General features: G+C 35.1%; 3 protein-coding genes across 4 annotated transcripts in view; 1 reads left to right on the top strand and 2 right to left on the bottom strand.

Annotated features, from left to right (window-relative positions):
• Positions 1 to 15133, bottom strand: part of sti (citron rho-interacting kinase sticky) — a 37318-nt gene extending 22185 nt beyond the window's left edge. The window contains exons 1-7 of the mRNA XM_088232213.1: positions 14825 to 15133; positions 14291 to 14388; positions 12881 to 13024; positions 10391 to 10581; positions 3517 to 3667; positions 2431 to 2842; positions 55 to 163 (exon numbers count right to left, since the gene is read on the bottom strand). Coding sequence (XP_088088339.1) covers positions 55 to 163; positions 2431 to 2842; positions 3517 to 3667; positions 10391 to 10581; positions 12881 to 13024; positions 14291 to 14388; positions 14825 to 15017 — 1298 coding nt within the window. The 5' untranslated portion in view covers positions 15018 to 15133. The remainder of the gene's footprint in view (positions 1 to 54; positions 164 to 2430; positions 2843 to 3516; positions 3668 to 10390; positions 10582 to 12880; positions 13025 to 14290; positions 14389 to 14824) is intronic.
• Positions 134 to 23438, top strand: Tsc1 (tuberous sclerosis 1 protein hamartin). 2 transcript variants are annotated; one of them, XM_088232215.1, is made up of 2 exons: positions 134 to 152; positions 19305 to 23438. In XM_088232215.1, the coding sequence occupies exon 2, from the start codon at positions 19414 to 19416 to the stop codon at positions 22819 to 22821; it is 3408 nt and encodes a 1135-aa protein (XP_088088341.1). In that variant the 5' UTR covers positions 134 to 152; positions 19305 to 19413; the 3' UTR covers positions 22822 to 23438. The 2 variants fall into 2 exon arrangements, with proteins under 2 accessions (XP_088088341.1, XP_088088340.1); XM_088232214.1 differs by lacking the exon at positions 134 to 152 and adding an exon at positions 19129 to 19222.
• On the bottom strand, positions 5140 to 8753 carry LOC148277908 (uncharacterized). Its single transcript, XM_088232217.1, has 4 exons — positions 8510 to 8753; positions 8339 to 8383; positions 8072 to 8125; positions 5140 to 7968 (listed from the first exon to the last, which is right to left on the bottom strand). The coding sequence occupies exons 1-4, from the start codon at positions 8582 to 8584 to the stop codon at positions 5536 to 5538; spliced, it is 2607 nt and encodes an 868-aa protein (XP_088088343.1). The 5' UTR covers positions 8585 to 8753; the 3' UTR covers positions 5140 to 5535.
• Positions 23439 to 23890: the final 452 nt, after the last annotated feature.

Raw genomic sequence — 23890 nt, 5'->3', positions numbered from 1 at the left:
TTTAATATTAATAATAAAAAATAAAAATAATAAATAATTATGAAGTGCGGGTACCTGAAGTTAGAAAGGCAGATAGCGGTAGAGTTAAGACTGGAATTAAGAAACCCCTCTCCATCCGCATCTCCATCGGACAAGCTTACTGCATCTGGGACGTATGTGAATCCTATACAAATAAATCATTTATTTATTCACGGTAATCAGTTCACTTAGCTTTTTATGAGGTTTATCCAGAAAGTATGTTTCGTTTGTACTTCTAATTTTGAAATTTCTATATCAATGTTTATTTTGTTTATTTGTTTAAATTTAATGTTGTGCACACAGTGCTATGTTAATATAAATCTAGACAATATTACGAACAAAAACTAAACCTAACACAGCACCAATTACGTACACAACACAATATATGAAATAACTATCTAACAGTACAACAAGATGTAAGAAGAATTTGTGTAACTTTAAACTTTGAAGTAGGGCACACATAAGCAAATTCCCTTATGTGCTCCAATAATAACAATAATAATATTAGTATTACTAAACATTAAAGTCTATAAGACTCAGTTTCCGTTTGTAGCAGAGAGCTGAGTCGTTAAAGATGTCTAAATCGTACATCTTCTCAATTTTAGAAAAATTACTAACTGCTCTTCCTAAGAGCGAATTTTGAGCTGCTCTGGTGTTGCGTTTGTTGTAGCTCAGTAATACAGTATGTCGAGTGCGACGAATAGGAGTATTAAAGTTTATTTCAGACAGCAAATCGGCACAATCAATCCGATTATTTAGCAAATTATAAATAAATAATTGATCCGCAATCATACGCCGTTTATGAAGACAAGGTAACTTTAAATTACTGACATTAGGGAATTTACATTGGATGTACTTATGAAATTTATTTTGTACTTTGTCTATTAAATTTATATAAATGTTGTATTGGGGATTCCAAATGCAGGAAGCGTATTCTAAGTGACTTCTGACCAATGAGGTGTATAGTACCAAGGTCGTGCTTGGATTTTTGAATTGTTTACAAACTCTCATTAGGAAGCCTAACATTTTATATGATTTAGATAGAATAGCCTCTATATGAGTATTAAAATTAAGTTTTGTGTCCAAAATTACTCCCAAATCCCTGCAGCTGTTTTTTTTTTGGATATTAATATTGTTAAAATTATAGGGAAAAGTTATTGTTTTTTTGTTTCTAGTAAATGTCATTTTATGGCATTTCGAAACGTTTAAAGCTAGGTCGTTCTCTTGGCAGTAAGTTGAAAACCGGTTTAAATCGTTTTGCATGGCATCACAATCAGAAATAGAATTAATAGAACAGTATATTTTCAAATCATCGGCATATACACTAAATTTACAGTGAAGAAAGCATTTGGAAATATCATTGATATAATAAATAAACAGTAAAGGGCCCAGATGGGATCCTTGTGGCACTCCTGAAATTACCTCGACAGGGTTAGACTTAACACCATTTACAATAGTAATTTGGTTGCGGTTACTTATGTAAGATTTTATCCATCTTTTCAAGTCACCGTGTATTCCCAACGAAGAAAGTTTATTGATCAGGATTTTATGATTAACGCGGTCAAATGCTTTTGAATAATCAGTGTAAATTGTGTCGATTTGCTGTCTTTTATCCATATTTTTATGCAGGAAGTCAGTAAATACTGCAAGATTTGATGTTGTTGATCTACAACGAACAAAACCGTGCTGGTAAGGGACAATTAGTGAACTTGTAACTGAGTATAATTGGTCGTAGACGATCCTTTCTAGAACTTTGCTTAATATTGGCAATTTAGCTATCGGTCGATAGTTAGTGACGTCGTGTTTATCTCAACTCTTAAAGATTGGAGAAATAAAGGCTGTCTTCCACCTATCTGGGAAACAACTTTGTTTTATAGATTTTTTAAATATTGCACAAACGGGTGGAGTCAAATTATGAGCACAGTTACGTATGAAAATACCCGGCAGACAATCTATACCAGGTCCCTTTTTTGGGTCTATGCTTAGTAGATATTTAAGCGTGTTACTTTTGTTAATATTGATTGTAGAGATTTCAATAGATGCAGAATCAATAAAATTGTTACGAAAATGTGTTGCCGTTGGATTTGAAAATACCGATCCGAAATAGTCCGAGAAAAGATTCGCTACCCTAGTATTATCTTGTGCTGTTATAGAATTATATGTCATGTGATCGGGAATTGTTGGGGTTTTTCTTTTTGATTTCACGTAGGACCAGAATTTTTTAATATCCATTTGGATACCGAGTTCAATTGAATCAATATATTTTTTATAATCTGACTTTGATATTTTTTTCTGCCTATTTCGTAACAGAGAAAATGATTGATAATCTAATGGGTTACGGGAAAGCTTCCATTTTCTATGAAACTTTAGCTTTTCTTTTGTGACGTTTTTTGCAATTTTTTCAATGCTCACCAATAAACGGCAGATTACGCCCACTGAATTGTGTGCGCGTGCGCAAGCTGCCCACACTCGGCACACGCTGCAGCCGCTCCGGCCGGCTGAAGTTGGACGCGTCATCGTCTGCGCGCACGGCGGGCACGTGCGGCGGCGCGCACTCGCGCAGCGCGTCCCAGCGCGTGTCCGCCAGCAGCGCGTGCGCGCGCGTGGCCGCGTAGTCGGGGCGGGCGCCCGGCACGGGCCGCAGCAGGTGCGCCACCAGGTCGCGGTAGGGCGCGGAGGGCGCAGGCGTGGGCCAGGAGGGCCGCTCGTGGCGCTGAATGGCAGCGTACACACGTGCCGCGCTGTCGCCTGCGCCCTCCCACGGCGTAGCGCCTGTTACCAGCTCGAAAGCCACCACTCCCAGGGACCAATAATCGCAGGGTGTCTGTAAAAATAAGAGGAATTGATGATTTTTTTCAATAAACTCATAAGGACAGAACCTTTCAGTCTTATGATCAGCGTCTAGAACATTTTGGTATGGATAAGTTGGAATTTAGGTGACAGATTTTAGACCTAATGTTTAAATAAAATATTTAAAATCAAAGAAAATTGCGGGAAAAACAATGCGTTGAAAGAATAAAAAAAGGTTTAAATGCGATTATTTCGGAGCTTGTTGTTGTATGCGCAGTAAAAATTAGAGCATTAAATTGTAAAGCAAAATTTCTTGAAAATGTATGAAAAAAATATAAAAACAAACTACTTAGAATGACGTCACTAAATCACATGAATCAACCAATGATAATAGAGCTGTGAAAGATATCTAGTTTAGGGAAAGTCAACGGACCAATCGGGAGAAATGACCGAGAAGCGGAAGAGAACATAAAACTTCACACTAAGAGAAGTTTCAGAAATACAAAACTTTAAAAAATCATGGCACGGTATATACTATTTTTTTTAAAACCCCTTAAATTCCTCATTATTGTCCTTACTAGTTGTTTTGATATGTTTGTTGTGTTATATTTTGTTGCCTTTATAAAATATATAAAATAAAATAAAATGAATATTAAAAATGCTTATTCGAGCCTAAAAACTGAACATGTGTGAATTTAATATACAGACCCCGTGTGGGTGCTTCAGGGGGTCGTCAAGGGCCCGCAGAATCTCAGGAGCGATGTAGTGCGGGGTACCCACAGGGACCGGACAGGACACGAGGCCCCCAGGCGGGAGGCGAGCCGCGCTGCCAAAATCTGCCAGTTTTATATGCCCACACCTGAATTACCACCAAATTCTGATTATTATTTTTATTGAATTAGGATAAAAGTTTTGTGTTTTAAGGCTGTAGTCTGTAAATTGAATCGTACGGTTTGCCGCCGAATGCGTAAAATATACCGCTTCAAGACAAAGCAATTAAAAAAAATATCCTGTTACATTGTATGTTCGTCAATTTCTTACGTACTCTACATACTTTGTTTGACAAAATGAGAAAGACAGAGATAGATAGAGTTTTTGCGTGATTATTTAATAGGTAAAATCTATAAATAGCACTCCTGACTAGCGTACTGCAGAGATAATGTAGAATTGTACAACTATCGGATAATCTGTGACATCTGTTGATTGTTGATTTCTGGCTTCTGGGTAATTATAGATATTTGTATTTTCGAAGTTGACAGATAACACTGTTATGTTTTAATGAAAATGTACCATGTCACTAAAGTGAATGCCAAAAAAATAATGCACTTCATAATATTGTTTTCAAGAGAAAAAATATTTGATCTCATCAAATTACGTAAGTAAAAACATTTTTTGACAGTATGACATTTTATAATATTTTTCCTTTAAACTGATAAGTTTTTTTAAATTTGCACTTGATCATGTATTTCGTAATAAAATTGGAAAAATATGGTAGATAAATTCTGAAAATTTAACAACATATAATGATAAAAGACTCGGCCAAATACCTAAAAATATTTTTATAGGTTAAGAATGTATTGTGTATATTATTTCACTTGATTTAATTTTCTTAGTTACTATTTAAGTTCAAAACCATGATAACTATCAATTAAGGTAAGCATTGCATTTAATCTACGTAAAATTGATAAATACATTTCATTCCAGGTGCAACAGACAAAAGAATAAAGTCAGCCTACCAACTTTTACACTAAAAACCTATAAAAGCGCATTTAATCACCTATCTGAGAGTTGTGTATCAAGTTCTATATTGTAAAGCATGTATTCCTCTCAGAAAATACTAAAAGGATGTCTGCATAATCTTACATGAAAAAAACTAAAACGGTAATTCAAGCATTTTAAGAGTTTTGTGCATAGAGTGGAAACCTTGTATTGACAAAATACTGTAAGCGATTATTTTAATATGCATTGAGAAAATATAAATATGCTAAATTACTTACATAATAGTTTTATTTCTATTTTTACACCTATGTGAGAGTGACGTTGTAAAATATTTTTAAAATATATACAAGTGTTATAAACCTTTTCGAAGTAAATAGAATTTTGGATAGATCATCATCCCTATCACCTATTGGTGCATAAGGGATTGCATTTGAAAACAAAATACAGCGTATTTAATAATATATAACATGAAGGTAAGATGATCAATCCTGCAGTCCCGTGCCAGTCCAAGGAGAATTAAATATTCCAGCGTAAAAACACATTAAAAAAAATATTTCACTTAACCCTGCCAGGAATTGATCGTGGGATCGCTTGTAAGTAAAAATAAACAAATTGTGGAGGAAAATTTCATTTATTATTGAAAAAATACTAAAGTGCAAATGGTTCAAAAATATATATTATTGGGAAGAACCAGTAAAGAAACCCAATATTTTTGATAACAATAGATCGTTAGTCATTATGACTGTAATAATTTATTGTAAATTTAGTTTCTTGTTATTTTATGAAAAATACATTGTGAAAAAGAACTAAGAATATATTTCATGTTACAATGATCTTGATTTAGGAGGGACAGGTTCAATCAAAGTTGTGTATCTGGAAACAGAAATTAAAAAATAATAAAAGCAACATCTACATAAATTAAAAAAAAAAAAAACCATCATAGTTGAAAGAGGGCGGAATTTCTAAGCTGATTTAGGTAAATATTTTTCTGAAACTGGTGAGTATAATTTAACTTTTACTGGTTGATGGGATGTTTTCCTTAAACAGCTTTTTTTTACAATTTATGACTTTATTGGGGGCAACTTTTTTGTTTTCGATAGCCTCGAGAACATTTGGTGGATCTCTGATAGGCATGGATCGTGTAACTCGGGGGTCAACAAGCTCTGGAAGCAAACAGTTTAAATAAAAAGATTCTAATTTTAATTTTATTTTAGATTCCCAAAAATCATCATCTTTACTTATGTATTCTATTTTAATTTTATGTTGGGCTCCGGTCCACACTCCAAAAAGACATATATTTTTTTTAGTAATATGCAACTGTCCTTGAACTTGGTAATACCAATCGTGATTTTGATTTACATAATACTCGGTATGGTTTCTATTTCTTTTCCAAAACTTAATTTTACCACTGTCGATGGCGGTTTCAACAGTCATATTAGAAGCAGACGATGGACATTTTATTTCTATAATGATACCGCCATGATCCGTACTAATGCTATCTGGTGTGGCGCCTAGAAAACAATATTCACTATCAATAAACAGCCCACACTTCTGAAATTTTATATTTTCTTGGAGGCTTAATTGGTTTAATGCGGTCAGTTCATTATCCTGACCATATTTAATAGAAAAAATATTACTTAGCGATTTACTATATAGCATACTTTTAACTAACCCTGAACAACTAATTCCTATTCTTCTTTTACAAACTTTACCAAACCATGACGCAGTGAGTAAATTTCTACGCTTTTCTAACCATTCCCCGCTATCTGATTGTAAAACCGTTCTTCTTTCTATCAAATTTCTTTCAGGACTTGACAATTTCAATTTATTTAAGAAAATGGTTTTGGAGTTTTCAAAAGACTCTTCATCCAAATCCGGTTTTTGGCAGAGTTTGCCATATTCAGCTTCTTGAGTTACCTGGGAAATTGAATTATTATTTGAATAAAATTTTTTTATATAATTTTTTCTTAATTTACTGTATTTTATTTTATTTTCTTCAAACCTTTTGATATTTTTTGGACTTCGATTGAATATGATTTTGTTGGTGGAATAGTGAATTTTTCTAGTGTTGAATGATATGACAGCTCCAGAGCAACGACCACTATAAGTTTGCCTACCAGTCAGGTTAGTTCTTTTGCCCCCAATAAATTTAGCTATGATACTATTGAAAGCTTCAACTATATTACTGTCTACATTATGGATTAAGCTACGAGAATTATTTGCGAGTCGAGAAGTATGATATATAATTCTAGTAAATAATTCACAAGATTCTAAATTGAAAATGACGTTTTCATTGAAACCTTTTTTTTTACAAAAGTATGTATCGCAATTTGCATGTTCTCCAAAAACATGCCTCGGTGTATTTAAAATGTCTAGATTTAAAAGGCGAATTTTTTCTTCCACAGATATATTATTTTGTGAAAATCTATATTTAATTGCACTATTTATAGCTACTCTTAATCGCATAATTCTGCTTTTTAATAGTTTACGAAGAGCAACATCAAATTTAGTATCGGAAGTTAATATATACATTTTAGAACAAAAGTTTCTTAGTAGATGATTGCGACATTCAATTTTTTCAACAGTTATATTAGGGTATGGTCGACATTCCAAAATTTTTTTATACGTGCTCGAATCTCCATCTGCAATTAATCTAGAATAAATTAAACCATGCGTCGATATGGAATTTTTAAACCCCTCTAAAATGATCGCCGATTCCATACCACTTGAAGATCCTGAGTAATTTTTAAAACATTCATGCTTTGGTGCCTCAATATTCTTATTAGTTGCTCTGGCACAAATCACACAGTATTTATTTTTAACACCCATATATAGAACTTTCCCCGTACGAAACCCTACTATAGAAGCTGCGCCCGAGTTAGACGAGTAGTTGGTTTTGTATGATCTCTTGGACCAACACCCGTCAGCCACAACAGTTATCATTGGTATACCATTTTCATCAATTTCACCATTCGCAGTAGCCAGTTGTCCCTCTTCTTTCGCTGCCTCCTCCATAACTTTTAGTTTCGCAGTATCCCACCATTCACACACTTTCTTATTGATCTTCAAATACTTCCATTTACTCATGCAAGGAATTCCAACAGCAGCAGTCAACTCTTGCAAACCACTATATCCAGAACCGATACTTGATATTCCAGACACAAACGATTCATTTAAACTCATTTCATTCGATCTGTCCTCGCAACAATTTACAGAAAAACATAATCCACACATATTACATTTTAAATTTAATATAGAATTAAAGCCATGCAACTTTTCATCCACAATCACTATATTCGTTCCTTTGCAATCAAACATGGAAGAATGAGAAAATATTTCCTGGATTTTAGTGAAAAATTCCTGGATGTCCACAACTCTCCTGCCTTCCAACTTAAAGGGGTGTAATGGCTGTGCTAGCAGTTCTGGAACTAGCTGTTGCGCCTGAAATAATACAGATTAATTAATAATCATAATCCAATTTAGATCTCATTAGCTATTTTGATGTAAATACTTAAAATATTCCTACTTTGATATGAATACTAACCTGACAACCGTCATCTTCTAGAATATCAGTTGAAAGACATTTCGCTGGAACACCCTAAAACATTTCAATTTGCATATTACCCAAAAGGCAAATATAACCCTACTTATTGATAGTCAATATTTATAAAATAAGGGTAATAATAATTATTATTTGTACTTTTTTATTGTGAATGCAGACAATTGGTAGAATACTTTGTACTTTATTACTTAATTAATAATAAATGTTGTAGGAATTTCATTTATCTAAGTAAATAAGACAATAACTTACAGTGTATTCTCCACAGGCCTTGGTTATTTTGAGCTTTTTTGAATCCTAAAATAAGCAAATAATAAACTGTTACATTTATTTGTAATGGTGATACAATTATTTATGTTAATCAAATGTCTGTCCTTTGTATTCTAAATTTTAATACTAATAAATTAATCAAATCCAACTTACATTGCATTCCTCCTTTGGAAATTGGGATTGATTTAGTTTTCGTTTTGGGACTAAAGCATATGGTTTTTTCGGCATTGTAATGATAAAATCGGTCACTAAATATTCAAAATTTATGGATTAAAGTATCACTCGTCTTTGATTTCTATAATAAAGTAATTCTGATTGATAGAAAATATTATTAATCTGAGTCGCCAACGTCGAAACGTCAAACAAGTAGAATGAAGTTGGCTGCGTTCGCGACATTGGAATAATTATATGGCTGTTTAGTGTACACTTTTGTACATAGTACCTACCGAGTGCTGGTATGTCCTAGATAAATGTGCAATTTGACTGTTTTTGTGTACGGGTAAAACGACGTCGTTAATTGTTATTTGAATATGACGTAAAATTACATTTTTCAATTATTTATCAAATTCGAACAAACTATTCATTCAAAAAATAACTTGGTTTTGATCCTGGTTTAAATTGTGTAAGAAGGAACACAAAAAATATATGTTTCGAACTAAATTTTGTTTTGAAAAAGGCATTAAAATTTTGAGCACAGAAAACACGTCTGTCTGCGGCCGCTCTGAGGGCCGATCTGAATGTAATAAAAACCCAAATAAGACATTGTTTAAAATTGAATATTAAAACTAGAATTATCGTATTGAAAAAAAAAAAAAAAATACAGTTCTATAAAAAAAGGTTTTAACTAAACTATTTCAATATTTTTAATTTTTTTATGGTATTACTGATTGCATAATTTTACGTAGAAATAAAGGAAAAATTTATGTGATTTAAAATGCTTATATTTCTTTTCAAAAACAAAAAAATAAGATTCTGCCGCGGCCATCTCCTTTTTAAATCTATTATCTTCAAATCATTGTTAGAAATTTTAGTTCAATACTTAGTCTTTATTGAGATCCCAGATTAATAAGCTTAGTCTAAATTTGAAATGGCGTAATTTGCCGGTCTAAAAGTAATCATATATAAATATAAATATAAAATATAAAAAAAATACAGTTCTATAAAAAAAGGTTTTAACTAAACTTTTTCAATATTTTTAATTTTTTTATGGTATTGCTGATTGCATAATTTACGTAGAAATAAAGGAAAATTTTAGAAAAATTTATGTGATTTAAAATGCTTATATTTCTTTTCAAAAACAAAAAAAATATATTTTGCCGCGGCCATCTCCTTTTTAAATTTATTATCTTTAAATCATTATTAAAAATTTTAGTTCAATACTTAGTCTTTATTGAGATCCCAGATTAATAAGCTTAGTCTAAATTTGAAATGGCGTAATCTGCCGGTCTAAAAGTAATTATATTTTAGTTATATGAAAATTTGAAGTACATTTTTTGATAGAAATACCTATAAAAAGTATTGTTTTTATCTAACATTTCATTTTTAATTTTTTTTATTGCGCGATTTTTAACAAACATTCGTTTTAAAATGGCAAAATCGTATGATTTCCTAATTTTGCGTTCGTTTTACCAGACTACAGCCTTAAGGACATGTAAATATTTTAAAATTTAAGAATGCAAGAAACTTTTAAAATATTTTTTTAAATGGGAGTTGCTTATTCTGGTGGGATAATCGGCACGCCTATAGCTGCATTCACTCTAAGCTGAAAATTCAAGAAACTGCTGGGCGTAGAGATGTCACCCATGCTTGAAATTTCTGGCAAACACAGGATAAAGCAATATTTTACGTGTACATTTCTAAGAATTACTGGTAGGCGTACGCGCCAACCACTTATCCACTCTATTTCCTTTTTCAAGATTTTTACCTGATAGAAATCGAGTGGAGACTAGTTCATCTCGTGGTATATTGGTTAGAGCTTTCGCCTTCTTTGTCGCGTGCAGTGTAAGTGAAAAATAAACGTCGTCTTGCGCACACCTATCTAAGAGGACGTTGTCCGGTTTGAGGTCGCGGTGGAGAAAACCGCGCGAGTGCAGCGCGTGCAGTGCTTGCACCAGCTGCGCGAGGTAGTGCCGCGCGTATCGCTCGCTCAGCGCGCCGCCGCGAAGCAGGCCGCGCAAGTCGCCACCTGCGCAGTATTCCATCACCAGGTACAGCTGCCCGGCATCCTGCAACAGGAAACGGCAATTAATTTTTAGTATTATAAAAAAACAAATCGTCACAACACCTATTATTGATGTCTTTAACGATTTATTATATAAATAAAACACGAGTGATACTTCCACAAATTTGGAATATCCAGTGACCGGTTTCATCGCTTTCGCGACATCTTCGAGACTGGTATCTTTATTAAAAAGTTAAATGTATTTATACAGAACAGAGGTAAGGATACATAATTCAAAGTTATATGTAAGTAAATTAAATAAAGTTATTTTTATCTTAAGGATCATTAAAGTAATGGAAGAACTACTAAAGTAATGGAGAATGCACCTTACCCATTGTTATATAATTTTTATTTTATTTTATTGTAATATAATTTTACTAATGACTTTTTACCCCTTGTTTTTCAGAAATCATTACAAAACCACACTCACGAAGGATGGGACACCAACAATAAAATAAAATACTTAAACTCATTAAAATAACATTATATCCATTCATTAGTTAACCCATAGAAAATTTGTCGATAATGATCCTTAAGATAAAAATAACTTTATTTAATTTACTTACATATAACTTTGAATTATGTATCCTTACCTCTGTTCTGTATAAATACATTTAACTTTTTAATAAAGATACCAGTCTCGAAGATGTCGCGAAAGCGATGAAACCGGTCACTGGATATTCCAAATTTGTGGATTAAAGTATCACTCGTGTTTTATTTATATAATAAATTACAATGAACTTCCATCAAGAATTTTCACTTACAAACTTAAATGTCTTTAACAATACTTTTAATAATTATGGAGGGACTGATTATGGAAAATCTGATTTGGAGAAAAGGGGGCTCAAAGTTTTTCCTGGGGGCAATTACAATCGGAAGACTTGACTCTTCAACTTTCATTAAAGTAAAATCGATATTTATTTACGAAAATGTGTATATTTGTATGAAAATTTTAAGTAGCTTCATCAGTAACCTATTATTTATTTTATTTAGTTCTATGATTAACATAGTCTTATATATATTTACAACAGAATATTTACATCTATACTTATTCTAACATTATTTATCACTATTATACACTTAATATCCTAATTTATAATATTCACTGTTTCATATGTACATTTTCATTCATTATATTCACTATTTACACTATATATTCCCTAATATTTTTCACATATGTACTTTTTACATTTAATTTTAAATATATCTACATTTATTTCATTTTTTATGCTTTCTGACATTTCCTCAAATAATTGTATTCTCTTGTACATAAGGCAGTTCTGGGACATTGATTTTGATTTCTTTTCCAGTCTTATATTTGAACAAGTTTAGAAAAAAAAAAATATGCATTTCATTAGTGAAGTTCTAGCAGTGCGTAAGGGCGGCCTCTGTGGTGTAGTGGTCAAGACGCTTGACTCACACACGGAAGGTTCTGGGTTCGATTCCCGGTGAGAACACAAAAATTAAATATATTTTTTTCTCAAGCCTGGGTGTTCTGTGATGCAACTCACCACTGTAACTGGGGCTCCTGGCCTGTTGTGGTGCAAAAAAAAAAACAAAAAAATGAGTATGGGTGTTGTTTAGTAAATAACAGCATTTATCGATATTATTCCTGGCCTTATGGTACCTACCTAACATCAAGATAGAAGAAATACAAAATTAGAACTGTGGATTTAGAACAAAACAAACAATATTTTTCACATTACATTAGACTGCATAAAAATTCTTGGATTCGTCGGGCGTCGTTGTAAGGTAATCATAAATAGTTTACATAATTCATAGTGCATTTCATCATCCAGTGCCCGAAATTTAAGAACATTCACATTATATCAAAGGTAGGTGCCCATTCCATGTTCCTATCCTTTATTCAAATACTCCCAACCTCTTACAAAGCTGAATGAAATTAGTTTTTCCATTACAGTCCGCCTTTTCGTTAACAGGTGTTAACATAAGTAAATCAAGTCAGAGCTATTTTTTATCAACGGTGTGGTGTGGAAATCATGAAAACACTTTATATAAAAGAATTTTTACGTAAAATCATTCTTAATTCTTTCAATGAAATGATTTTAAATACTTTTTTCGAAAATTTATACTGCTAATGTTGTTTGCCATTTTAATTTTAGGCAGTTAATTTGCTCTCCTGTAAAGTAGTCAATTTTTATTTACGCACGGTTAGAACTTCGCTGACGAAATTCTGTTTATCATACAGAAAACTTAATTTTACTTTGTAGCTCAAATTGAAGATAAATGTTAAATTCCCATTGTAATACGGGCCCTATATATGCTTATGAGGGCATCACTACCTGGAAGGCGTATTGCAGCGCCACGAGCCACGGAGATGCGCCAGCTGCCAGCACGTCGCGCTCCACACTGAGTTGCTTGAGCGCCGCCTCCTTGCGGACGCTCTTCATGGCGTACACATCGCCAGTCCGTTTCTCACGCACGACCTGAAGACGAACAGAAAACAAAAATAAATACGGTGAAATTTCTATATTCATCAACTCCACTATTTGTAATATTCGATATTCGTCAAATTTTGATGTCAATTTATATCCCCCATGTTTGTTAGTATTTTCCTATTTGTCATCACTCCCATCGAAAGTATGATGTTGAATTCGTCTGAGGAGTAAGAGCAAGTAAAGGATCAATACCTAACGCTGACATCAATTAAATGCTATCTAATGAGGAACTTCAGCCCTACGGGAAATTGGATACAAAAAATGATTTCTTATGCGCGGTAAAAATTAAGGCATTAAATTATATGACAAGTTTTTTTTAAATGTATGAAAAAAACACTTTAATAAAAAAGAACTACTCGAAACGACGTCACTAATTCATATGAATCAACCGATGATAAGAGAGTTGTGAAAGATTTCCAGTTTATGGAAAGTCAACGGACCAATCGGCAGAGTGATTTCAGAAATACAAAACTTTAAAAATCACAGCACTGATAATACGATACAAAATTATTTTTTTAAATTTGGCTTGTTTAATAATAAAGTCTTTTAACAAATATATATATTTTTTTTAAACCACTGAACTTCCTAATTGGGCTAAAGTGCAGAATGTGGTGAAAATGGTACCAAAATTGTACTCTAGTCAACCAAAAATAAATGCATTTAATGATAATGTGAAGATTTTAGAGGACAGACAAAAACAGACAACTTTGGACAAGCTCCAGTGCTTCTGAATCATCGGCAAAATGGACATAGAAATGTTCTTTGCTTCCAATGCCCTCAAATATACCATTTACTAAAATAAAAGATAAAATAAATATGGACAAAACAAGGAGATAGTGGGAAAGAAAAGAAGGAAATTGGTGAGGAGTGGTGAAGGATGAATTAAAGAAATTAGAAGTGGAAAATAGCATTTGATTTGATGATGAGAAATAAAGAGCAAAAAAAGACAAAACTGTTATTCTGAATCAAGCCTATTAGTTCTCTTCTGTACATATTATATGGAGTGTTAAATATATGAAGAGTATTAAAATTCTTGTTTAATGTTTACATATACGGAGGATGGTAGAATGTTTCCGATCACTAGTTTAACACTACAGCACTGCAAAGTGACATATTTTGTCCAGAATGAGCGGTTATACTTATGCTTACAGAAGCGATAGTTACGTTTTAGATAAGAAATTTCAAATATACAGAGAAACGGTCCGTATAGAGAATTTGATTTGCCTTAATGTCTTCATTGGGAATTCTACTTACGTGGACTTCTCCAAAGTGGCCTCGACCAATTATATCCTTCACTTCAAAATCAGCTATGTTCACTCTCAGCCGACGAAGTTCTGACAGAACGCTGCGATCTGAAAAGAAAGAAGACCGTTTGATCACTTCTTTTATTTATATTAGGAAAAACAACAGAAATTGAAACACTGGTAGATCACTCTTCCACTCAGCTTTTTCAAATGCAATACGTTTATTGTCTTAAAAAAGAACATATTTTATAATTATTATTATGGCTAACTTATTTTCGTAATGTAATACCTCAAGGGTGCTTTACAAAGTGATTCGATGAATGTATCTCTTCTCTTATTCCCAATAAATGGATGACAGGGTTACGAACAATGAAATCAGGCGAGAGTGTAAATCTGAGTCAGGAATAATTGATAAGATTAAGAAAGGGTCTCGGAGATGGTTTGAATTCGTTAAAGTGCTGCAGGGTCATCAAAGAAACAAAGTGTATAAAGACGCATATTTAGTCGGCGTTGAATTACTTACATGATGACAAAGAAAACTTACATTTTTCGACAAACTTGGCGATTTGCTGATCGCTCTTCTTGAGGGTCTCGTTGCTACATTCGTCATACAGAACTGTGAGAGCGTCTAACAAGCCATCTCTCTGCAGGAAGCGATTCGGGTCGGAAGACTTGCCAAAAAACTGATTATTCAGTTTGGCGAGTCTCACGCTGATCGCGTCTTTCAAAGGCTCCATAGTCTTTCCTCGAAAATGTCTCACTCAATTCAGAACTGAAACTTCACATATTTTTCAACTATTGAAATTAGAAATGCGCGGCTACTTAAAGTGGTTCTTCTCCACGGGAGTCTTGAAGTATTGTCTGATTTAAAAACTATAAACGCTAGGCCGATATTTATTACAATTAAATTGCCTTTTTTTATTGACAAAGTCAGTTTTCTCTACTTCCACCTTCCAATTTCTTTCTATTGTCGAAAAAGACAAACGTCAACGGTTATCCATGATTCAAATTTCAAATGATTGAAAACCCATAACCATAGATTTCCTTGACAAAACAAAAACAAACAACCCAGAAACAACTAAATAAACCATAAACTTTTGTCTAATTAAATTCTGGACATTTAAGGTACTAAAAAAATCAAAACCGGTAATATATATTTGAAAATACTTTATTTTTTGAATGTTAAATTCATATTGAGTTTTAAGAAGTTAATATGGAATTACTTTATATTGGACTTAATTTTTTTTTTACTATCCGGTTTCAAAGCCACACGTGCTTCTTTATCAAGATATTATTCCACTCCTATTTTTACAAGGACAACATCACAAAAAGACGACTTGATAAGTTCATATGTTTTGATTTAATAGGTATTTAGTAAGATATGATAAGATTAATTAGAAAATTATACTTTTATTAAGAAGCATGTGTAACGTTGAAACCAGTCGGTAGAGTTAATAAAAAAAGTGCTTGATGACAACGTTTTTTGTATTTATTTTATTATAATGAATAACCCCAAAGTTAATGGTTCACCTGCATGTTCATCTGAGAGAGCTCTTCCAACCTCTATCACAGCATGGGCTATTTCTTCGTTCTAGTAACGAGAGAACCCTTGCAGTACCCCTAATCGTTCTAATATTTTGGTTTTCTTTTTCACGGTAGAAGCTACTAAATCGTGAAATTATCTACCCACTGACATCAGAGATGCCCATTTTTATCCATGTTAATTTTAAACACGATTGAAATGTCGCTATCTGAATATTTCTTTTCTCCACCATCTTTTACTTTTACTTCATCTTCTTTTCATCGTATACTGTTGCTAAGCATGTGTGTATACATATATATATATGTTTTGTTTTATAATTAAAATATTCTAATACCTATACCCTATACCTACAATATGTCCATGTCTATTTGCATGTTTATTTTCTTAAATCGAACGATTTGAGTAGGTAGGAAAACATAATTTGCCCGTTTTTATATGCCAAATAATATATAAAATACGAATGTATTATAATATGTAAAGTGTTTAAATAAACCAATAATAAATAAGTATATTTGTGGGTGAATTTTATATAAGTGGAGTGTGAGGGCAAAATGAGCGTGTGAGGCTTGTGAAATAGAGAGCTGTCTATATATATATAATGATTCCCAGATAATTACGGATATTTCGTTTTTTTGCATTTGTCAATTAAAATTTTCAAAAAAGGCAAAATCTTTTTGGTGGGTGAGAGGGTTTGGACGGATAGAAAATCTTTTATTTCACTGAATAATAAACCTTTTTTTTCAAATGCAGAAATGAAATTACTTTGTTTTTTAAACCACTTTTTTACTGTCACAACCGACTAATTTCGGCAACTACACGTTGCTTCCTTCGGGATTTTATAATTACTCAATCTTTATATGTAAAAGTAACAGTGAACAGTGGGTGTCAATAAGGATAGAGGAGGGGGTAATTGCGTTTATAGTGGGGTAGGGGTTGGGGAGACGGTTTTTGTGTTTAAGGTTGGGCTCGACTTTATAAGAAAAATATTAGAAATAGGGCTTTATCTTAAGTTCAATTGATTATTTATAGCAAACAATGAACATTTGGACAAACTCAAATATTGTAATGATTATTTATAACATTGAAATTTTGTTTGACTGTTTTTTTTTTATTTCGAGAATTTCCAAACTATTTAATTGATGAGTTTTATAATTTAAATAATAAATTTTTATTCCATTTTTTAAATTAAAGGAGTGGTAATTTGTTAAAATATGTTCAGCTTATTCGGAAAAATCGTTATTGTTGAGACATTTAATGAATTCTCTTATTCTATTTTTTTAACATATTATATGTATATGCAGTGTGTCCTTTAAACCCTGTCACATCCGAAACCACAATAATCAGTATGAGCAAGTAGAAATATTAGCATATTTAAAAAATATTTAGAACAAAGAATTTTTTTCAAATATAATATTTAAAAAAACAAATGGTTGCTTACTTCTGCAGGGGAGAAGTGAGGGGAGCGCGGCGTAGTATCAGACTCCCCCCCCTCCTCGTTTCTGCCCTGCAGAAGTAAGCAACCATTTCCTTTTTTGATATTTTATTTTTTTAAATTTTATTCGTTCTAAAAAAATATTTTAACATGCCAATATGTTTTCTTACTCATACTGATCATCATGGTTTCGGATGTTACAGGGTTTAATGAACACCCTTAATTTATTTTATATTTATAATACAAAACATTTTATTTTTAATTTCAATATTTTGTTTGTGTACCTATGGACTTGTTTCAAAACTTTTAATAAAAACGTTAAAACTTAAGACGGTGTAATAGTGATTATTTATTTATTTATTTAAACGCCTTTAAGGCTTTTACATGTTTTAACATACATATTATAAACCAATAAAGACAGGCATCTATTTTAAACAGAAGTAGCAAAAAAATATAAAAATGATTTTTAGAAGAAAAAGAAAAATATCCAAAATATCATATATACATATTAGTATAAAAGTGGAAATAACAGAAGTGAATTTTTAAATATGAAGACAGAAATGCATTTTACACAAAAAAAAAGCAAAAAATAAAAATGAATTAAGAAGAGAAAGAAAAATAAAAAATAAAAAATATAAATAAATCATTACATATTAGTAGAAAATATATGGGGATACATATGAAATACCTTATTTAAAATTAACGAAGCGTAAAAACTCTTTCAATATTATTTATATGTACTATATAATATGGTGACCGTATAACCGAACTCTATTCAAGTTGGCTACGTACTAAAGCAATACGTAAAATTTTCATCATATAAACTGAATCAAAATCTCTGATCGTTCGCAACAGAAAACCCAGAGTTTTCATGCTTTTAATTGTTATGCTCTGTATATGTTTGATGAAATTTAATTTTTCATCGAATATAATACCAAAATCAGTCATTTCAGTCATTTGCTCCAAATTTATAGAATATATAGGTGTTATAATAAAAATTAATTATAAAGAGTAAAGTCATAATACTAGAAGAATATTATGGTGGTCTTTACGAAGTCATATAAAAAAGTTCAGTAATTTTAAGAACAAAATTTACTAAAAAGAAGCAAAAGATATTTTATTTTATTTCAAGAAACTCTTTTGTTGTTTATATTCCTTATCTATCTACGATAATATTTAACCAAAATTGAAAATCAAAAATGCTGTTTTGCAAACGTGTTTATGTGTAAAATAACTATTTCTTAAGTTGCCACGTAATATGTGCTAACTAGTTTTGCCGTTAAAAAAGGGCCGGTCATTCGAAGAGCGATGTTTTGAACGTTAACTGTATACATAGCATTTATTACGTCGTTCCTTTTAAAAACTTGATGTAGATAGCATTTTATACGTCTAACAAATAAAACAATAACAATAAACCATTGGGGTTAATATTGTTTTCGTTTTTTTTTTGTTTGTTTATATAAAAATAACATAACGATAATATAATAAAGTAGACGAAATATTTAAAGTAGTTTATAACAAGGTTTTTATTTTCATAATGATTGATAATAAAGTGTCATGAAGTGAATGCCGATTCAATAAATATTTTTTATTTAATACACATGGACAAAATTTTTATATTTTACCCCATGTGTAAATATGAAAAAAATAATAACTCGACACTGGCCAGAACACCCGAGTTGAGTGGGGAAAAGGCCATTAAAAAACGAAGAAGAAGAAAGAAAAACGTAAAAGAACTTTGAGTGCACTAAAAAAAAACCTAATTGATGAATGATTTACTAATTTTACAATAAATAAGAACCAACCTACCCCGCTTACGATTGAAGAAAAACGGTTCTTAAATTGATGAATATATATTTTTTTCTATGTGACATTTTGGTTTGACATCTCTAAATTCGTTTTCTTTTTCGTTTTTGTCAAGCAGTCTTCAAGAATAACCGAGGCGCATTAATTATTATTGTACCGAAGTAATTATATTCCACTAACATTTTTCTTTCACCATTTTCTTGTCTGATACGAGATTCTAATTAGAACCTTTTTTGTTTTCAGATTCTTGCTGAGGTAGGAAATACTCAGTAGGAATACATCTCGCGAAATTCCTCATAGAGTTCGCGGCCTACACAAGTACCCATCGGGCTGACAACAATAAATATTCGAAATGTCAATACCGTTGGATGTGGCCGAGCTTTTCAACGTGCTGGAATCCAACAGAACTCAAGATGTCAACGAAATTAAAATCAGATTGGGCGAGATGTTCAACAACATGAAAGATTGTTGGCTGGTGTACGGTTTCATCGATTACTACCAGAGTACCGGGTCCATGAGAGCGGTCGACATACTCATCAAGGTCCCCAATCCTCACGACAAGTACCTCCTCGATAAGTTGGGAGACGGAATAAGAGGGAATACATGGCGCTGCAATGCTCTGGAACTCCTGGGACATGTGGTGCGCGGGCAGCCGCTGTGGCTGCACAAGATCACCAAGCATACCATCTTCAGGGAACTCCTGAACCTGCTGAAGCAGGAACGGGAGATCGTGGCTCTGATGAGCGGATTGCTCGTGCTCATCACCCTGCTGCCCATGATCCCCGCGCTCATCAGCCCCTTCTTCCAGGAGATATTCGACGTGTTCGGGAGGCTGGCGGCGTGGGAGAGCCACCGCGGCGCGGAGCAGGCCGGCGGCTACACGGAGCACCTGCAGCTCGGCCTGTACGGCCTGTTCCACAACCTGTACGGCATGTTCCCCTGCAACTTCGTGGACTACCTCAGGAGGGAGTACAGCAAGAGGGAGAACTGCCACATCTTCGCGCACACCGTGAGACCCATGCTCGCCACTGTCAAAGTTCATCCGTCGCTCATCACCGCGTCCAAAAATGCCGAAACCGACAATTCTAGGTGGAATAAAATGGAGCATCATGATGTTCTCATCGAATGTCGGAGATTTTCGGCGGAAGGGGCCGCGCAGAGGGCGGCGGACGCGGACGACACGCACTTCCGGGCGCGCTGCGGCACTGACGTGTCGAGCCTCCCGGGGGCGGCTGCACACCTCCAGGCGGCCAAGTCGTCTAACTCCACGCCCAACCTCACCGAGTCGCCCACCTCGACTGCCGCTGCGGCGCCCCCCGCAGAGCCGCCCGCCGGCGCCGTCATCTCCGTCACGTACGAGAGCCTGGACCCCGCGGCGTGGTTCTCCCTGTCGGACAGGTGCGGCGCCGGCGCGCCTTCCGCGCCGCCCACGCCACTGCCGTACGGAGGTCCACGCGGGGGCGCGCCTCCCGACGGGGGATCGCCGCCCGAGGCCGCCATCGAAGCCACGCCGGAGAACACGCCCATCAAGGACGCGCGCCAGTGCTTCAACTTCCCCAGCAGCTCGCCCGCCGTGCGCAACCTCGGCGCGCGTCTGTCCCAGCCGCACTTCCAGCCGCACCTGGCCTCCGTGTCGCAGCCCCCCTCGCCCCTGGGCCGTGTGCTGTCGGCGGAAGCGGCGCCGCCCCCCAACAAGCTCGGCCAGGTTCTCCAGGAGCGCTCTCAGACCACGGACGGAGTGTCCCGCCGGCAGGACTCCGTCAGCCCGCGCAAGAAGATCTCCCTCATGGACTGCGCCAGCCTCGCGGTCAGCGTACCCAACTCTCCCGTCCCTCTGGGAACCGCCGCCCCCGCCTCCGGTTCTACGGATTGGCCGCTCGCCAAACCCCGACCGCGGCGAAACGACGTATTCGATATTTCTTTTGCGAAGACGAATCTTCTCGCCAATCCAGTCGAGAACATGAGGGACGACAAAGAAATCATAGAGCTTAGTAAAAGAGGCGAAGTGATGAGAAGCGGATCTATAGTGGACGTACCTCGCTCTCGCCGGGACGCTGAGGAAGCTGGGCTGGAGGGGTGGGGAGGGGAGGACGAAGAGGAGGAAGACTGCGCCGGAGAGGTCAGCTGCTCCGAGGGGAGACACGGACTGCACATGCCTCCCGGATCCTTCGTGGACTTTGCCACCCGAGCCAAGAGACTGCGTTACCACAGCCAGTGCCTAGTGGAAACCACCCTGACTTTTGCTTCTAAAGTTAACGAAGATGGGAAATCCGTTTCTTGTATTATAGATTGTCTCCGTCGGGCTAAATCCTGTCCTAATATGGGATCGGTTAAAATACGCGAAATTTATAAAAAGGGCGACAAACGCAAGAATAAATACGACAGAAACTTATCAGAAATTCAAGCCGCGGTAGCATTTGAAAACGGCAACGTCGCATCTTTGGATCGTAAAAATAATACTAAATGCAAGGAAACGCAAACCGTAGACGTGTGGCCGATATCGTACGAGTTCCTTTACAATGATATTTTACAGAACTTCTGTGATCAAAACCAAAAACCCGCCGTGGTGGATGCCCCTTCCGAAGATAAGTGTAAGTTCTCTCCTTACCACGAGGTGGACAAGTATATACAGATAGTTTCCCAAAGTGCGACCAGTGACCCGAATAACAGAAGATCCCTTAAAGAGGAAGTGGATCACCTCAGGCAACAGCTGAAGCTTCTTCAGTTGGAGCTGATGTACGAGAGACACCGGAGGGAGGTGCACGCCGTACGGAATAGGAGACTGCTGGGACGGTCTCGCAAGAACCGCGAGGCCGAAGAACAAAATCACGTTTTGAAACAGCAGATCAGCTATATGCAAACCGAAATAGAAGACCTTCGGCAGCAAGTCAGCCGGCAAAATAAAAACATCCAAGCCACGGATCTAAAAAATATAGAAAACAACAAATACTGGCAACACCAGATATACATGCGCGAGTGCGAAATCGTCTCGGAACGTCAAGAAAAGGAAAAGTTGGCCGCTCAACTGCTGGAGCAACAAAATTTATCCAACGAAACATCAACCGACGTCCAGCACCTTCATTCTTGTCTCTTCGAAGTCTCCCAGCAGTTGAACCGCGCCAACGAGAAGTCCGACATGTCCGATCGTCTAATCGAGTGCATCAAGAGAATGCAGAGGGAACTGGTAATTTATGCGGAGAAAGACAGGCAGTTCAGCTGCCTGGGAATGTTACCCACCAAGACCGACGCCCTCATCAACAAGTTAAACCAACAGTACAAGGAGCAACTTATAAGTGCGCAAGCGGCCCTGCAAGCTCAAGCTGCCAAGATGGACTACTACCAAGCTCGGGAGACCGCCCTGGAGTCCATCGTCTCCGACAGAGAACAATCGTCCCAGGAACTCAAGAGACAACTGCGGCTCGTGAAGGAAGAATACAGCGAACGCCTCAAGTCCGTCGAAGATAAATACCTCAGCGTCAAGCGAATCAACCAACGTTTGGAAGCGCACTGCCTGGAACTGTTACAAAGGATACCGCAGTCGCCCCAAACCATTTCCCGGGACCTCACTTCTGGATTCAGCCCTCAAAGTTCCCCTCTGTCCGCTTCTCTCGCGTCTTCGGAAGGCCACGGCCCCCTGTTGGCTTCGCGAGTCGACGAAATAAGAAATCTTCAAGTGATTGTAAATGCTCACGAAACCAAAGAAGAATCCACCTCCAATTCTGTAAACAATTCTACTTTAGACGATGACAACCCGCAGTGACTGATATTGTCAACGGTAACGAATATTGTGCACTTATGTCGAAATTGTCCTTCCAAATATGATAGATGAGTTATATTAACACAATTTTATTTTATCCGTAATTACGGAAATTGTAATATCGCGCCCTGCTGCTTTTTCATATTTCAAACAATCAAATTTATTTTATTTCTTTTTTTACGTTTTCAAGCTACTTAGGTGTTTTTACAAAAGATTTCAATGAAATAATTTCACCGCAAGCACGGCATCGTAATATTATGCTCATAGTCATCCCAGCATGTACATTTTACCCAAAAAGTCATATTAATTGCAATGTCTTATGTTTTTATACTGTTCATTCATTAATTTGATAATCCTTATTTTAATATATTTAAGTGTATGTAACTCACTACCAATTTAACAAAAATGACTGATATTAATTCTTATCGCTTTTAACATTGAAATGATTATTTTTCGCAATGTTTGGGAAATGTAAAAATGTAATTATTGAACATTATATTGCTTCTATATTATTTAACACTATATTTTTCCAAATAACATTATTATACTGAAATCTTATTTAATTTAAGGGTTTACTTGTAATATATTTGACCAATTTGTAATAAAACAGAACATGTTAATAGGCGTCTTTTAATTATAATTTTAAAATGTTATTGCCATTTTTTTTTTTTTTTAATTATGGCTTTTCACCTAAACCATTGATGCTTATCTTAATTTTCTTATCTTTGAAAAAAAAATCAATCTGGAAACATTTTACTGATATTTTTTTTTTTTTTAATGTTGCAAACAACTTACCAGTCCTGAAAATGACTAAAAAGTGAAAGGGGAAAGCGAAAGCGTTCGTTGGTCAAATAAAACAAAATATTAAAACGTAACTGAGGATTTTTTATTGATATTGTTATCATTTTTATATTGCAGTTTTTTTTATATCAATAAACGAAAAATATGTATTTGCATTCTTACGATTTACCCAAATCTTAAAATTTTTGGGGCCATTTTTAGTTGTAAATAATTCACTAGAAAAATGGGAATAAAGTTCGTGGCAAAGTGGGGTTTGAACCTCGGACCTCTG

This window comes from Micrasema longulum, unplaced genomic scaffold, assembly GCF_059751315.1.
Source record: "Micrasema longulum isolate JH-2025_06_02 unplaced genomic scaffold, ASM5975131v1 h1tg000957l, whole genome shotgun sequence".
Classification (NCBI taxonomy): domain Eukaryota; kingdom Metazoa; phylum Arthropoda; class Insecta; order Trichoptera; family Brachycentridae; genus Micrasema; species Micrasema longulum.
Note: the sequence above shows the minus strand (reverse complement) of the source record. Positions and strands in the feature narration are given on the sequence as shown.

What these genes read in the sequence shown, in the direction of transcription:
- LOC148277908 (XM_088232217.1), bottom strand. Translation starts at nt 8,584, where the DNA reads ATGCCGAAAAAACCATATGCTTTAGTCCCAAAACGAAAACTAAATCAA. An exon ending in AGGCCTGTGGAGAATACACT is followed by an intron (nt 8,126 to 8,338) that starts GTAAGTTATTGT and finishes GAAATGTTTTAG; the next exon opens with GGTGTTCCAGCGAAATGTCT. An exon ending in TAGAAGATGACGGTTGTCAG is followed by an intron (nt 7,969 to 8,071) that starts GTTAGTATTCAT and finishes GTATTATTTCAG; the next exon opens with GCGCAACAGCTAGTTCCAGA.
- Tsc1 (XM_088232215.1), top strand. Translation starts at nt 19,414, where the DNA reads ATGTCAATACCGTTGGATGTGGCCGAGCTTTTCAACGTGCTGGAATCC.